Raw genomic sequence first — 18,648 nt, 5'->3', positions numbered from 1 at the left:
AATCATCACTCAAGATTCAAACGAAACTTCCAACAATATTCACCAAGAACTCAATTTCTCTAATCTTAAGAACGATAGTACACTGAAATAAATCATGATTGGTGCATGGGTGAACTAACCCAACGCTATGTGTTCTCACATACCTCGTAGGGGTCACCCCTTGACGAAATCCAACAGTGATTCTTGAAGATTTTGACGATTCTTGCTCTTTCTCCTCTTTTCTCCTCTTCTATTCTCTTCTCTCAAAACCCAAACTCAAATTCCAAAAGCATAAACTGACCAACTTCAGTTTAGATCCTTAGATAATTACCAAAAACAAAATTAAAATAATAGGGTAAGGAAAAGACCAAACTACCCTTCTAAAATCCGAATTGGACTTTCCTTATCCAAACAACCCAACTTTCAATGGCATATCTCACTCATACGAACTTGGAATCGCGCAAATTCGGAGGCATTGGAAAGATTATTCCAAGATATTTCCTACGATATCTCGAAACACACCTAACTCATCCTGAGCTAGGATTTATGGTCGTTTTAAGTTGACCAAAAACTCAAGTTAACATACTTAACAAATTTTCCAGATTTTTATATTCTTTCCAAAAATTACTATTTTCAATTCTTAACTTCTTCCTAGTTATTTCAATTTGCGAGATGTTACATTATGATACTGATTATGATTTACAGAAGAATGCATGTCCTTGTACTATGTTTTATGAAATCATACGATCAGGTTTATGTTATACTTACTTGGTCATTGCATTTTCATGTTTTCAGACTTATCGTGTTATAATGTTATGTTCATGCATCTTTCCCCATATTTAGTAAATAATGAGTATTGACTACACACATCTCTTGTGCCCATATTATTTTGTAATATAGGTTCTTATGCACATCCTTCCTGCCGCAGTTAGTATTAGATCTTATCAACTTTGTTCAGATTTGGTGAGTCCTCATAGTTCGGGGACATAGCAATACTTCTGTTTCTTTATGTCATTTCAGAATTAGATTGTTCAAGTAATCTAGGGCTTGTCATAGTAACTCATTATGTAGTAGAAGCTTGTTGTTAGACATTCGTATTTCCGCATTTATGTTCTTGTACTTAGATTTCCCTTGATATGAAAGAGTATTATTTGAGACTTTGATTCAACTTATTTCTTTATTTGATTTATGCATGTTTTCTTATTGTCATGCTACACCATGTGATTCTCTTAGAGTCTTTCAGGATTCTAAGTACCATCTCACGTCTAGAGGATAGTCTTGGGTCGTGATTAAGGCAAAAAATTGTCTCCTTCTTTTTATGAGACAAAAAAGATGGAAGTTTGAGACTAAAGTATGAAAGATTCATGCTTTCCCAAAGATTCCATGCTTTTTAGAAAGAAGTTTTCCTCTAAGGATGTCAATGGATGTAAAATTTATGGGTCTTCTAGAAGGAAAAATAATGCGAAAAGAAATTCCAGCCAAGGTTTTAAGGTATTTCCCTTTAAAACCAAGATTGCAAAGATTATTTATGTCTTCAAAAACTTCTAAAGCAATGTTATGGTATCATGAAAAGCGTAACAAATATGGAATTTTACAATATCCTGCAGATTTCGAAGCTTGGAAAAGTTTTGATAGTAGATACTCAAAATTTGTTAGAGATCCTAGCAATGTCTGTCTAGGATTAGATTTTGATGGGCTTAATCCATTTGGCACAATGCGGACTATTCACATTATATGGCTAGTAATTTTAATGTCATGTATTCTTTCATCATGGATGTGCATGAATGAAGAGTTCTTCATTTTTTCCTTACTTATTTCTGGACTACAAGCGTCTGGCAATAATATTAATGTATTTTCAAATCCTTAGCGAAAGAATAAAAATGAATTGTGGGATGTCTGGGTAGAAACATATAATGTCTCTAAATTTGGAATGCAAGCAACTCTCATGTGGACTATAAATGATTTTCCAATATAGATACTCTCTGTGAATGGAGAACTTATGGTCGGTTTGCATGACCTTTTTGCAACATAAGCACTCACTTTAAGAGGTTCATCAATGGTATAAAAAACATTCTTTCATGCGACATCAATGTTTCTTAAATTCTGGTTACAAATATTGAAATGACGCGAAATTATTTAATGAGACTAAAAAAATAAGACGTGTACCTTGTGTAGTATTTGAGTCACCAATGTTGGATCAAGTTAAACATATAAAGTTTACACTAGGTCAATCAAGTGAAGAGGTAAGTACGATGATGAAAAACATACGGAAAAAAAATCCTTATTGGGAGTATAACTTGGTGTGACATAATGTTGATGTATTGCACATAGAAAAAAGTGTGTGTGATAACATAATGTTTACACTATTGGGTCTTGGTTAAAAGTAAAAAGACAATATAGAGTCATGATTGGACTTGCAGATGATAAAAATAAGACCAAACTTATGGCCTCAATAGCGTGCTAGTGAGAGAACATATTTTCCTCCTACTTATTTCACAATGTCTTCAAATTAAAAGGAAATGTTTTATGAAGTACTACAACATGAAAAATTTCCCATGGCTATGCGTCTATTATCTCACGTTAGATTCACAAATGAAAGATATCTAGTCTTAAAACTCACGATTGTCATGTAATAATGCAAGGACATCTTCCTCTTGCCTTGAGAAGATCAGCACATAAAAGAGTTAAATATGTTTTAATTGAACTATGTACATTCTTCTGTATTTGTGTAGCGAAGTGCTAAAACTAGAGGAGTTAAAATTACGTGATGAAAAAATTGTAGAAACGTTGTCTACTATGGAAAAACTCTTTTCCCGGAATTCTTTATTATTAAGGTACACTTGGTTACTCACTTAGAAGCTGAGGCTAAACTTGCAGGTTCTGTACCAATTGAGAGGTATGTAGAATATCACTGAATATATTGTTAAACGTGGGAAGCTCATAGTTGAAAGTTGAATTATCAAAATGCCCCTCACAAGCTGAAAAAGTTGTTAATTCATAATTATATTTATTAATCGACATTTCTTTTCTGGTAGGAAAAAGTTGTGCAGTTGAAAGGTTAATACACGATTAAAGGGAGGTTAGGGGGAGAAAGAAGAGAAAAAGTCACAAGGCGCTTAACTAAGTACAAAATGATATATTTGATTAAATACATTTAGAGTATATCAAATTAGATTATAAAGAGAATTTACTTTGATAAAGATGGTGGTTTTTTAAATTCCAAAAGGTGGTTGTAACTTGGCAATAACTAACCATTCAAGTACTCTATCAAATTAATTCATCAGCTGACTTTAATACTATTATCAGGTTTTCAAATTCCTTTGCGTTGATAGCAAGAAGCCATAATATGTATATGTATATATATAAAAAAAATTGTGTATTTGCCTACGTGTTTGGTAAAGAGAGAATAGAAAAAATTCACAATATAGTTTGGCAACTGTAAAACATAGTTCTTTTTCCTTTCTGTTTTACTTTTTTGCTTAAATGGTATCAAAAGTTTGTATCCTCTGGAATTAATTATGTAATGTTAATTTCTTATGGTGTTATTGGCAGGAAAAACTCATAGCAATTGTAATATATATATATATATATATATATATATAGTTTCACGGCACGTGCATTGCACGTGTGTATCATATATATAGTATACGAAGTTGTAAAATAGAATTAATATTACTAAATTAAAGGTTTTTAGTAAATAATTATAATTTAAAGAACATAAGACAAAGGCTTTTAAATGATTAATACAGATTGTTATAGAGTTACGTACTTGTATTTTGAGATCAAAATGACCAGATATTGTTGAAACATTTCAAATTACATTCAAAGTTTAAATATGGGGAGAAAGTGACATTTCTTTAGTAGTATTATTATTTACTTCACTCAATTTTGTAAACAAATCTAACCAACAAAATTTTAATAAAAGTATCAATACAAAAAATGTCACCAATTGTCTTTCCTCTTGAGGTTATGAACATAAATGATGGACACCATTTAAGCATAATTTTTCTCTTAAGCATTCATACTTCAAATTTAGTATGTGCATGACACTAATAAGGATTACTATAAATATTTCAACATTTTATCTTTATACGTAATCTATATTTTATCAATTAATATTTGAGTAAGACTATCATAGAGAGGTAATTCTACCAAAAAGAGGTACTTTATTGTTATAACGAATGATGGTTAAATTGACGTTTGAGTGTATGTCAAATATTTAGCTTAACCAATTCTTTGTTTTATATATATATATTTCAGTAGCATAATTTAATTTTAATATATGAACAACATCACCTTTGGTGAAAAATATTTCATTTCTTTAAGTTTGAAAAATATTTCATTTCTTTAAGTTTCTACCTTATCTTTGTAGAATTGTAGTCTTCTCCTTTTTCCTGCCGCATACCTATCATATAGTTGTTGTCTAATGAAAGTATCTAGTATATTATAGAAGTTGTATCGTGATATAAAATATTAAACTTTTTCAATAATAAAAATTAATAGATGAATAAAATTTAAAGTATTGTTTATAGAATATTTAATTTGATTTAAGATTATTTTATGATCAATCACTATTTTCTTATCTATTTTTATATAGCTAACAATGACTGTATCTTCTGACATAAAATTTTCTCAAATTAAAATGAACACAAAATAATAGGAAAAAATATATATGGAATGATACATAGTCAATGAAGAAGGAAGACGAAAATATATGTTCATGCTATATTCACTATAGAGTTCCATTTGATTAATATCTCTTGTCACCAACACTTCACTTTCTTTGTTCATTTTTACTTACATATATATTTAAAATAATTATTATCATGTCTATATTATCATATTATAAGTATAAGTGAAAAATCTATTTTTTGAAATAGTGGATTTAACATCAAAACTAATGATCCAATGGACTACATTGATGCCTGTTGTTTTAGCAAAATCAGAAAGAAAATGCTTCATTTGAGGGTAAAAAAATAAAAAATAAAAAGCCAAAGAAGAAATATCTTACCCAAATCATGTGACTTTATTCATATTTGTTTATTATTATTGTCTTTCCCACAATATTTCGTCACTGTTAACTCATGGAAATCGTAAGGAGAAATACGAGTGTGAATTTATGAATGATTTGCTACAATTTGTTCACCAACTCTTTCTTATGTGTTCCTCGAATTTTGTTGAATTTTAAACTTAATCAACTGTTGCAAATAACCCCGAGATTTTTTAAGAAGAAGAAGAGTAGAAAACTTTAAAAAAACGTAGCTTAAAAGTGAGAGGAAACCCTCTATTTATAGCTAACAAATAGTAGTATTAATAGGTGCTAATTGTTCCTTATCAGAAAAGTTACCTTTCAAAAAAGTCACTACTCATCGGAAAAATCACAACCTTTTGCAAAAGTCACAACTCGTTGGAAAAGGCACAACCCTTCGAAAAAGTCACAACCCTTTGAAAAAATCACAACCATTCAGAAAAGTCACAACTCATCGAAAATGTCAAAACCCGTCAAAAAAGTCGCAATCCTTTGGAAAAGTGACATCTCTTTGAGAAAATCACAACCCTTTAATATGAAAGGCTATCTACATTTAATATAGTACAAATAATTAAATTAATAAATAAAATAAATCGAGTATTTTTAATTAGGGGTATTATAGTAATTCAATACTCAGTTTAGGAGTTCATGTTTTTAAGTTAGTATATATATAAGTATATATATGTATGTTAGGCATTTATGTCATTCATTCTTGGTCCTTTATTTTAATTAATAAACTTCCTTTTCTTGATATGATTTTGCTTGGCTGGAAAAAAAATTGTTACCCCTTATCATATCCACCATCTTTGGCGTATGGAGTTTAAATTTTTTAAAAAAAAAAAAAAAACTGTTGGTTTCAACTGTCATGCAAATAAGGGAAATTTAAGTTACATAACGCAAAAAAAATACTCTCTTTGTCCTAATTTATGTTATGTAGTTTGACTTGACACATAGTTTTAAAAAAAATGACTTATAAAATTTATGGTCTAAAATAAGATATTGATATTTGTGTGACTATAAAAAATAAGTAGTATTTTAAAGTTAATCTTTTACTAAATATAGACATATATCAATTTTTGGGCACGACTTACTAAAAAGGAAATTGAATCATATATATTAGGACAAAGGGAGTAATTTAGATATCCATTTGTTATCTGTCATACTTAAGATATTTTTCTCTTGTGTTTAAGTAAGTATACACATTTGTTTTTCTTTAGCGCCTTTTCATGCAAAAATGATTAGAAAATAATTTTAGAAGTGGCATTGTTGGATAATATTTAGTACTATGATAATAGCAATTATATGCTAAGGTTAGTTCTATTATTGTTTTTATCAAAAAATAATTTTAGAAGTGGTATTATTGGATTATCTTTAGTGCCCACTATTCAAGCATACTTTTGTTTATGTTTGTTGTAATATTTTACTTAAGACTATGCTAACATCTATTCACCATTATACCTATAAAAGTTTTTCTCCACCAAATGAGAGCAATGATCCAGAAACGAGTCAACAAGGAGTTTATATCTAGCTATTTTCCCTCATCTTCTCCAGGCTTTCCATCCTTTCTGATACCTTTGCACTCATATCTTCTCTTCCACATTCTTTTTCCATTGACAAAAGCTCAAGATTTTTGCAGCTAGAGGCAGTCCCCTAATGCTAATATGCTACTCGTTTGTTTCTGAAATACACTTAGATCAATTTTTTTTATTATTATTATTAATAATATTAGGAAACTTATCCGCGTTTTGCACTCATGGAGTAAAAGAATTGGGTAAACACCACCGGTTTGGTCATACAACATTATAAATTAAACTTCTTACTGAATTTTTTTTTAACTTTATTTGAAAATTAATTTTTACCATGAAAATTCAAATTAAACTTTAAGAAGAACAAGGTAGATAAAGAACCACTTTTGAGTTGGTCTGTGTTTGAGGATGCTTTCTTGGGGCACTTCTTTTCCCGAGATTGAAGGACAACAAAGGTAAGAGAGTTTCTTATTATGAAGCAGGAGTCTATAAGTGTGCAAGAGTGCAACTTCAAGTTCACTCAACTTTCCCGCTATGCTCCAGAAATGGTGACAGATATGAGAAGCAAAATGAGTTTGTTTGTGTCTGGGCTATCCCGTTTATCTTATAAAGAGGGGAAATAAGCTATCTTAATAAGGAAAATGGGCATAGCTAGGCTTATGATTCATGTACAACAGGTAGATGAGGACAAGTTAAAAGATAAGAAAAAGTTCTGCAGCAAGAGGGTTAAGGCAACAAATCATGAGTTTGGCTAGCAAAAGACTAGGAATGGGCATCGGTCATCTTTCCAGCAAAGGTCATTTGGACCTGCTCCATCGTCAGCTAGTGTGTTGCACCAAGAAATAGGAATGATCAGAGGAATTAGAGTTCTCAGAATTTCAGAGCTCAGGGTACTCAGTCTCAGGGTAGTCTGGCACAAGGGTTTCGAAGCCCACCTTGTGCTAAGTGTGGTAGGACCAATCCAGGAGAATGTCGTGATGGTTGTAATGGTTGTTTCAAGTGTGGTCAGACGAGTCATTTTATGAGAGAATTCCCTAAGAACAGACAGGGTAATGAGGGCAATAGACCCCAATCTTCTTTAGCAGCTCTAGCAGATAGTAATTCCCAAAGAACAACTACTTCAGGAACATGCGGAGGTACAAACTGTCTATATGCTATAGCTAGTTGCCTGGAGAACTCACCAGATGTTGTCACTGGTATGGTTAAATTCTTTACTTTTGATGTCTACGTCTTACTTGCTCCAGGTGCGAGTTTGTCTTTTTGACTCCTTATGTAGCCATAAAGTTCGGCATTAACTTCGAACAACTTCTTGAACCCTTTAGTGTTTCCACACCTGTTAGTGAGTTTATTTTAGCAAAAAAAGTCTATCGTGATTGTACCATCTCTATTTATCACAAAGATATCATGGTTTCCCTAGTTGGGCTAGACATGGTGGAATTTGATGTCATTCTAGGTATGGACTGGCTTTATGCTTGTTATGTCTCAGTCGATTGTATAACTCGAGTAGTCAAGTTTCAGTTTCCTAATGAGCCAGTTTTAGAGTGGAGGAGTAGTTCAACAGTGCCTAAGGGTCGTTTCATTTCATACCTTAAGGCCAGAAAGTTAGTTTCTAAAGGGTGCATCTATCACTTAGTTCAAGTGAATGTCTCCAGATTTGAGACTTCGGCTATTTAGTCTGTTCCAGTTGTGAGTGAGTTTTTAAAGGTCTTTCTAGACGATCTTCCCAGATTCCCTCATATAAGAGAAGTAAGCTTCGGAATTGATATTCTTCCTGATACTCAACCTGTTTCTATTCTGCCATATAGAATGACTTCAGTTAAGTTAAAAGAGCAGTTGAGAAATCTTATTGATAAGGGTTTCATCTGACCAAGTGTCTTACCTTGGGGCGGTCTGGTTTTATTTGTGAGAAGGAAAAATAGTTCCTTTATGATGTGTATCGATTACCTCCCATTGAACAAGGTCATCATAAAGAATAAGTATCCCTTTCCAAGAATTGATGGCATTTCGACCAACTTCAAGGTGCCACTGGTTTCTCTAAGATAGACCACAGATCTAGCTATCATCAATTGAAAGTGAGAGAAAGTGACATCCCGAAGACAACATTCAAGACCCATTATGGTCATTATGAGTTCCTTGTTATGTTATTTTGTTTTACTACCGCTCCTACAACATTCATGTATCTTATGAACATAATATTTAAGTCGTATCTGGACATGTTTGTTATCATGTTCATTGATGACATTGATTTATCTGAGAAATGAGGAGGATCATGCTAGTCATCTCATAATAGTCCTCCAAACTCTCAAAGACTGAGAGTTATATGCCAAGTTTTCTAAGTGTGAGTTTTGACTTTAATTTGTGGCGTTCTTAGGCCACATTGTGTTTGGCGAAGGAACTCAAGTCGACACTCAAAAGATTGAGGCAGTGCAGAATTGGCCTAGACCCACATCCTCAATTGATATAAGGAGTTTCTTGGGGTTGGTTGGTTAAGTATTTGCTTGAGTTTGAATGTTCGAAATTCTATTTTCAAAGCATCTTTATGTTTGAGTAAGTCTTCCGCTAAACAGTCAGTCAGGACAAGGGTTCACTTGGGGATCAAAAATGCTTCTTGAGTGCCGGCACGTCTAGTGTGTAGACTCGGGGCGTGATAGATGTAAAGCATGAGGAAGAACTAGTACAACACTATAATAGCCTTACGAACCTGGAAGAACAAAATTCTTGGCCAAATTGATGAAGCTCGAAGAACTCTTGAAACCCTAGCTTTTCTCCTCTTGGAACCTTACTCTAATGACTTGAAGTGTTAATGAATATAAAAGAGATGATTAACACTTTCTAAGACCTTAACTAGGTGAAAACGTTGTGGTTTAGGCTTAGAATAGGGATTAAAACGACGTACAACACATAGGGGAAAGACCAAAATGATCCCAACTTAAAAACTGACGGAGTGCCTTAAAAGGAAAGCTTCAAGGACTTTAGGGCTCCACGGTCCGCGAAACACTTCGCCGTTCGTCAAGAAAGAAATTTTTTTACATATTATACCCTCAATTTATTACTTTGAAAAATGTAGAACTTCTTGACAATCTTAAGTTTTTAATTTCATCCAGTTCATAATTAATAATGGTAAAATGGTAAACTCACTATATTAATACTCCCTCCGTCCCATTTTATGTGGCACCATTTCCTTTTTGGTCAGTCCCAAAAAGAATGTCACATTTCTTTATATGGTAAGTTTATAAAGATACAATTCTTCTTTTATCCTTGTTGGTCCCACTTAATCTTAAAATAATACTCCAATACATTTATGAGGAGAGAGAAAAAAGAATCTACTTTTTAAAGGGCAATTTGGTAAACATTTCAAAGTCTTCATTTATTTCTTAAACTTTGTGCCCAGTCAAATGTTGCCACATAAAATGGGATGGAGGGAGTAATTGTTTTCTTAATATGCGTATCAATTTAAAAGTTGACAAGAAATTAGGGACAGAGGGAGTATTTATCATCCAACACATTTCTCAAATCATTAAATTTAATAAAGTCAAAGAATAATATAGTAATATTACCCCTATTATTTATTATTTTTAAGGGATGTGCCAAATCAATTGTAGACAACTATTATTGGACAGAGTGTATTGACAAAGACTTAGCTTTGCAGTCAGATATTTGCATATGTGCATTATTATAATTTAGAATTGAAAGTGAAGGGTGTTTACTATCCGAGCAACTCCCTCTAGTATATTTGCGAGGTTATTATTTCAAATTCAAATTATAATTATTTCCGATGATTGAGAAAATAAGGACCTATTTTTCTTTATTCTAATTTATGTAATGCTTTTTCTTCTTTAGTTAGTTAAACAAAAAGAAAATATCTTTTTATATTTGGCAACACTTCACCTTTAAAATACTCATTTTCCCTTAATAAGATGATTTTTAGCTACATTATTATGTCTATTTTATTTTAGATTCAATATTTTACAAATCTTCCTTTTTATTTCTTACTACTCCGTATCCCATCAATTATCATCCACATAAATTGAAAGGTTTATGTCATCCTCATTTAGACTTTTCCAACCTATCAACAATAAATCTAGCTAGTCTTTGCATTGATACCCCCACAATGTCCCAAAAAGAACTACCTTAGGTAATTGTAGTAGTAGTAGTACTTTGATAATTGAAAACAAACAGTTGGTAATTATTACATGAGTATGCACGAAAGGCAATTTTTTCCGTTCCTTAATCAAGGTTTCATATTTGAATTATGATCTAAAGTTATCTTTGATAGTTAGCGTTATATTTTTAATATAGATATCTTCAAAGGGAATTCATATTTAATCAGCCATACATGAATAGGGGCGGATCTAGGAAGGCCCAAGGGGTGTCACGGGACACGGCTTCATTGGAAAAATTTGCTATATACATATTATTAAAAAACAGAAAATAACATAGATATATAAAATATAGTGTTAATTTTTATACCAAGATGTGCGCGGCTGAGTTGGTCAAGTTTTTATTTCGTCTGAGAGGGACGCGAGTTCGAATTCTTTTGACAGCATTTTATTTATCATATACATTTTAGGAGCTTCAAGTTGTTTGATATATTTTTTTCTTTCTTTTGCTTTTTACTTTTTCTTCTCTTGATATTTTATATATATAAAAAATATTTAACACTATTATTTTTAATGAAATTATTTTCAAAAATGAAAATTTAAGTTAATATTTTTTTTATTTTTTTTAAAAATAAAAAAATAAAAAATAATATATATATATATATATATATATATATATATATATATATATATATATATATATATATATATATATATATATATATATTAAAAGGTGACACGGCTTGCAAAAAAATATGTGTACGCCACTGAACACGAATATCAAATAGTAGGGGGAGCGCAAAAAATAAAAAGTGTTTTCTGTTCCTCGTTGATATAATTACTTATACGAATAGTGGCTTCTGGAAAATTTCCCTTATCATTTTTCCACATCCGCATTCAATTCTTCATGGAGATTTTAAACCATAAGATATCTCTTGGAAAAATTTAGAACATTAATTATATGGAGATGAAACATAAATAGAGACATAAAGTAAACATTCAATGAATATAAAATATATTTTAAGTCATACGTAAAGATAAAATATTCAAAACTCCTCCTAATTAATATTTTCGTCAAAAGCGTGTAAAAGAGAAACACGATAAATAATTTGAGACGGAAAGAGTAACAAGTTAAGTTTGTACTAGAACATGAGACTCAAGTACTTTGGTGGCCTAAAGCCAAAAATAATCGGAGGTCCTAATCTTTTTAATAATAATAATGTTATTTTAAAAAAAATTAAGGTCTGTTCTTCTTAAATTTTTAGAATATAAAGTTGTTGATATATTTCTTAAAAAATAATTATGAGATGCAAAGTTAATTTTTTTTCTTTTATATTAAATAATTTACTGTTTCTATAAGTAGTACTCTTTATTTCAGTTTATTATCTAATTTTTTGACTTGATATGAAATTTGGAGTTTAATAAAAAAAAATAAAGAATTGTTTTGAATTTTATACTAATAATTGAAATAAGATAATACAATTTTTTAAAAATTTTAAAATCCTTTATAATAATATATTATTGCTAAAAAATAAGCCCCTCAAATTTAAGGCATTTGTCTGAATATATAGAGCACCCTAACTCGTCATGCATTGACGAAGACTTTGATTTGCATGCAGTCAAGTGAAACTTGCATTTTATTTGCAAATAAAAATTCACATTGATATAATTGAAAAAGTAAGAGAAGCTAAACATTGTATAATTGAGTGAAACTTTTTGAAGAAAAGCATAAAGATTTAATTCAAAGAAAATAATATCTCATACTACATCTTAATTAAACGGCTATGCGCATACTATTATAATGCATGAGGACCACAAATAGATTTATATTTATCATTTTCTCCATTCAATAATAGTTGTTTATTATGCTAAAAATAGTTATCTAACAATATTTGTCCAATTTAGAAATTCAAATAGATAATTTATCTTGTGTGTCTATTTTACCCTTACTATTAAATATTATTTATTATCTAACATATTTCTGAAAGCATTAAATTTAATAAAGTCAAAGGATAATATAGTAATATTATCCCTATTATTTATTATTTCTTAAGGAGTGTGTCAAGTCAATAGTGGACAACTATTGTTGGACATACTGTATTGATAAAGACTTAGTTTTGCAGTCAAATATTTGCAATAGTGCATTATTATGATCATCTAATTCTGCTTGCTCCAAATTTCCAAAATTTTCACCAAAACTATCTAAATTTCTTCTTAATATAATAAATAAGTACTCTTCGTCTCATATTAGTTATCAATATTATTAAAGATGACCATCATAAAATGCTTATCAATTTAAAAATCAAGATAGCATTGATTTTTTTGTCCAAAAAAATAATTATTTTTGAATGTGATATGAAAAAAATAAAAGGTAAATTAGTAAACAAAAAAAAAATCACCATTGGTCATAGGAGATTATTTTCATTAAAAAAATAGACATGTCGATAGACGCTACCTACAGTAATTGTATTTTTTGTTTCGTTTAGCCAGAAGCATTTATATTTTTCTAAGGCCTTATGTGGTGAGATAAATTCACATATTAATTGGAAAAGTTACTTAAATACACAACACTTCTTTACCTATTCTCAATATTTTCCTACTCTCTTACTAAAATACAAAAATCCTTTATTTTCTCCCAATTCAACTTAACCGGATACTTTATTAGTTTAAGTATCCGCCCATTATTAATTAAAGTATTTGCGCTATTATATTATGCATCCGCCCGTTAATTAAGTATCTGTGCTGCTAACAACTTAATAATTTAAGTATTCGTCCGCTATTAATTAAAGTATATGCGCTGCTATATTATGCATCCGCCCGTTAATTAAGTATCCGTGCTGCTAACAACTTAATAATTTAAGTATTCGCCCGTTATTAATTAAAGTATCCGCGCTGCTATATTAAGTATCCACACTGCTATATTATGTATCCGAAAAACACTAAAAAAAGGGATTTTTGGTAATTAATGAAAGAGTAGGGAAAGGAAGTAATTTCTTTCTTATACTATGTCATTTGCCTAATTTTTACATATTAATTTCATATTTCTCTATTCTATATACAACTCTCTTTTTTTATAGTATATAATACAAGATCATAAGTTCATAACACATGAGGTATATATTTGCGAGGTCATTATTTCTTTTTTTTTAATCTCTCCTAAGAGCTTACATTTTTTTGTTCTCTTGGTGACTCAAATTGACAACTTTAGAATTGAAAGTGAAGGGTGTTTACTATCCGAAACTTCCTCTTGTATATTTGCAAGGTCATCATTTCAAATTCAAATTATAATTATTTTTGATGATTGAGAAAATAAGGACCTATTTTTTCTTTATTCTAATTTATGTAATGCTCTTTCTTCTTTAGTTAGTTAAAGAAAAAGAAGATATTTTTTTATATGTGGTATCACTTCACCTTTAAAATACTCATTTCCCTTAATAAGATGACTTTTAGCTACATTATTACTCTATTTTATTTTAGATTTAATATTTTACAAATCTTCCTTGTTATTTCTTATTACTCCATATCCCATCAATAATTATCCACATAAATTGAAAGGGTAATGTTATCCTCATTTAGACTTTCCAACCTATCAACAATAAGTCTAGCTAGTCTTCTGCATTGAAGCCCCCACAATGTCCCAAAAAGAATCACCTTAGGTAATTGTAGTACTTTGATAATTGAAAACAAACAGTTAATAATTATTACATGAGTGATGCACGAAAGGCAATTTTTTCTGTTCCTTAATCAAGTTTTCATATTTAAATTATGATCTAAAGTTATCTTTAATTGTTAGCGCTATATCTTTAATATGGATATCTTCAAAGAGAATTCATATTTAATCGACCCAACACGAATATCAAATAATAGGGGGAGCGCAAAAAAATATATGTTTCTTATTCCTCGTTGATATAATTACTTAAACGAATAGTGGCTTGTGGAAAATTTTCCGCATTTAATTCTTGATGGAGATTTTAAACCATAAGATATGTCTTGGAAAAATTTAGAACATTAATTATATGGAGATGACACATAAATAGAGATATAAAGTAAACATTTAATGAATATAAAATATATTTTAAGTCATAAATAAGGATAAAATACTCAAGACTCCTCCTAATTATTTTTTTTTAAAAGCATGTAAAAGAAAAATACGATAAATAGTTTGAGACGGAAAGAGTAACAAGTTAAATTTGTACTAAAAGAGGAGACTCAAGCACTTTAGTGACCTAAATTTAAGGCATTTGTCTACACAGAGCACCCTGACTCGTCATGCATTGACGAAGACTTTGATTTGCATGCAGTCAATTGCGACTTGCATTTTATGTGCAAATAAAAATTCACATTTACTTTGAAAAAGTAAGAGAAGCTAAACATAGTATTTTGAAGAAAAGCATAAGATTTTATTTTTAAAAAAATAATATCACAATATTAAGTTTTTCTTTATGAAGCTTCACCCAACACAATTTACTTCATCCCGTGATTACTACATGAATAATGACTTGAAATTTTTTCCTAGGAATTAATAAATGGTATCATTCTTTTTTAACTCACTAGAAAGGAAATAGTGTCACATAAATCGAGAAAAAAGAAATAGATTCTTATTTCTCAATCAGAGGAAATTTTCAAGCACAAATCCAAATTTATTGAAGCTCAGTTTTTAAGAAAAATTCATATTTAATCAGACTCAATACGAATACTAAATAGTAGGGAGAAGGTTCCCCCATAAAAACAAAAGACTTCTACGAAGAATTACATGTGGACGTGGAATAGTGGCTTGTGGAAAATTTTCCTTTATCATTATTCCAAGGTAATATTGATATATGTGATTAATGTCAAAGGTGCCACACTCCTATATAAACTGCCCAATAACTTGTGACAATATCAAACAACTTTAAAAAAAAAAGATGTCCACAAACATGGACTATTTGATCAGATCTTCTTCTGTTTTCTTCCTCCTTTCTTTTGTGACTTATACTTATTCTACCTCTTTTGAAGTCCGAAACAACTGTCCATACACCATCTGGGCGGCGTCGACCCCGATAGGCGGTGGTCGACGCCTCGATTCAGGACAGACCTGGGTCATCGATGCACCGAGGGGCACTAAGATGGCACGTATATGGGGTCGTACTAATTGCAACTTTGATGGTGCTGGTAGAGGTTCTTGCCAGACCGGTGATTGTGGTGGAGTCTTGCAGTGTACCGGGTGGGGCAAATCGCCAAACACCCTAGCCGAATATGCCTTGAACCAATTTAGCAACCTAGATTTCTGGGACATTTCTTTAATCGAAGGATTCAATATACCAATGACTTTCGCCCCGACCAATCCTAGTGGAGGAAAATGCCACGCAGTTCAATGCACAGCCAATATAAATGGTGAATGCCCTAATCAACTTAAAGTACCCGGAGGATGTAACAATCCCTGTACCATAGGTCAATGTGGTCCTAATGACTTGTCCAGATTTTTCAAACAAAGATGCCCTGATGCATATAGCTACCCACAAGATGATCCTACTAGCTTATTTGCTTGCCCTAGTGATAGTACAAATTATAGGGTTGTTTTTTGCTAATGCCAACAATAAAGCATATTTTGCTACAAATGGTATGAAAAATTACCAAAATAATAAGTATCTTAAAAGGTTTGTTAAACTAGTTTATGTTAGTGTGATAATAATTTCTTATGTGTACGTGTGTAATGTAATCAAGTTGTTTCTAATGCTTCAGGCAATCGGTCTTGTATGGATGCTAATTATATATGAATAAATAAATATCCTTTTCAACCAAAAAAAATGTATGCACACTCCCTTCAATTACTTAAATATTTTTATCATAATGAATAAATAATAATATCGTTAATTGCGTGTCGTTATTTCCTTTACTTTAACGACATTTTCTTGTCTTTTGATTTTGTTGGTTGAATGTGAAACTAATTAATGAATTACTTGTACCTCAATGACCTGGTTAACACACTCCTAGTGCTAGCAAATTGGCAGGTCTTAACTCAATAAAATATTCCTTATCAATTTTTGGTTAATTGACTATTAATCCTTATTGATTTGATTTTTGATTTAACCGATATGAATGCTCTTCTAAAAATTTTTTTGCTTTCTCTATGTTTATTTGCTTATATATGCACAACTTCATGCATACAAATCTACAAAAATTACAAACTAAAGCAAATTCAAATAAGCTATTGATGAATGAAGTAGCATTATACGTGGCAATATTTTAAAAAGAAAAATAAAGGCAGATCATAGTTCTCACCGATGAGTGGAACCTCATCAACCCAACGACGTCAAAAAAAAAAAAACGTCAGCACCAAGACGGTCACAATTCAGATTATCGTGAGTGATATCCACACTAACAACTTGATGGGAGAATCATCTACTAACCTGAAAATCAACCGAACATCATTTTAAAATCATGTTTATCATAATTAAGGAAATAAAACCATTTAGACAACCAAGGATTGATTGAGGGTATGTTTGGTATGAAGGAAAATGTTTCAGAAAATATTTTCCAATTTTTCCATGTTTGATTGGCTTAATGATTAGGAAATTGTTTTCCAAATCAACTTATTTTCCTTAAATTTAAGGAAAATGATTTCCCTTCAAAAATTGAGCAAAACATTTTCCAAAACTCTACTTCATTCTTAAATTACAATATTTTTTTCTTACCCTACCCCGTACCCGTACCCGATATTCCTCCCCATAAAAAAAATTAAACTTTTTAAATTCCAATAGGTGGTTGTAACTTGGCTATAACTAACAATTCAAGTACTCTATCAAATTAATTCATCAACTGACTTTAATACTATCATCAGGTTTTCAAATTCCTTTGCGCTGATAGTTTGGCAACTGTAAAACATAGTTCTTTTTCCTTTCTGTTTTACTTTTTTGCTTAAATGGTATCAAAAGATTGTATCCTCTAGAATTAATTATGTAATGTTAATTTCTTATGGTGTTATTGGCAGGAAAAACTCATAACAATTGTAGTATATATATATATATATTAATGCTAGGCATTTATGTCATGCATTCTTGGTCCCCTATTTTAATTAATAAACTTCCTTTTCTTGATGTAATTTTTCGTGGCTGGAAAAAAAAAATTGTTACCCCTTATCATATCTTCCATCTTTGGCGTATGGAGTTTTAAGAAGAAAAAAAAAAAACTGTTGGTTTCAACTGTCATGCAAATAAGGGAAATTTAAGTTACATAATGCAAAAAAATTACTCTCTTTGTCCTAATTTATGTGATGTAGTTTGACTTGACACAAAATTATTTATGTGATGTAATTTGACTTGACACAAAATTATTTATGTGATGTAGTTTGACTTGACACAAAATTTAAGAAGGAAAGAAAGGCTTCTCAAAATTTGTAGTCTAAAATAAGATATTGATGTTTGTGTGACAGTAAAAAATGAGTAGTATTTTAAAGTTAATGTTTTACTAAATATAGACATATATCAATTTTTGGGCGCGACTGACTAAAAAGGAAATTGAGTCATATAAATTAAGATAGAGGGAGTAATTTAGCTATCCATTTATTATCTGTCATACTTAAGATATTTTTCTCTTGTGTTTAAGTATACACATTTGTTTTTCTTTAGCGCCTTTTCATGCAAAAATGATTAGAAAATAATTTTAGAAGTGCCATTGTTGGATAATATTTAGTATTATGATAATAGCAATTATGCTAAGGTTAGTTCTATTATTGTTTTTATCAAATATGGATACCGGACACTCGACGGAAAGTAACATGAGAGTTGACAAGTGAGCAAACAGAACAAGTGCTGACTTTGACAACCACTAAATCTTCTTCAATATTCTTATGAATTTAAAAACAACTTCATGGTAGGCAACTTTGTAGTTTGACATTCTTTGATTCCTTAAGACTTTTTCAAGTAAATAGAATTGATTGTGGAGTTTATATATATGAAGTTCCAGACACACTAGCAAAACCCCACAAAAACAAAAAACAAAAAGTCTTTTACAACCTCAAAAAAAACAAAAAAAA

General features: G+C 30.6%; 1 protein-coding gene across 1 annotated transcript; it reads left to right on the top strand.

Annotated features, from left to right (window-relative positions):
- The first annotated feature begins 15,535 nt into the window (after nucleotides 1-15,535).
- On the top strand, nucleotides 15,536-16,421 carry LOC125840631 (osmotin-like protein OSML13). Its single transcript, XM_049519602.1, has one exon. It carries the CDS (start codon nucleotides 15,539-15,541, stop codon nucleotides 16,199-16,201), a length of 663 nt encoding a protein of 220 aa, XP_049375559.1. The 5' UTR covers nucleotides 15,536-15,538; the 3' UTR covers nucleotides 16,202-16,421.
- Nucleotides 16,422-18,648: the final 2,227 nt, after the last annotated feature.

This window comes from Solanum verrucosum, unplaced genomic scaffold (genome assembly GCF_900185275.1).
Source record: "Solanum verrucosum unplaced genomic scaffold, falcon-dt-bn FXZP01000176.1, whole genome shotgun sequence".
Classification (NCBI taxonomy): Eukaryota; Viridiplantae; Streptophyta; class Magnoliopsida; order Solanales; family Solanaceae; genus Solanum; species Solanum verrucosum.
Note: the sequence above shows the minus strand (reverse complement) of the source record. Positions and strands in the feature narration are given on the sequence as shown.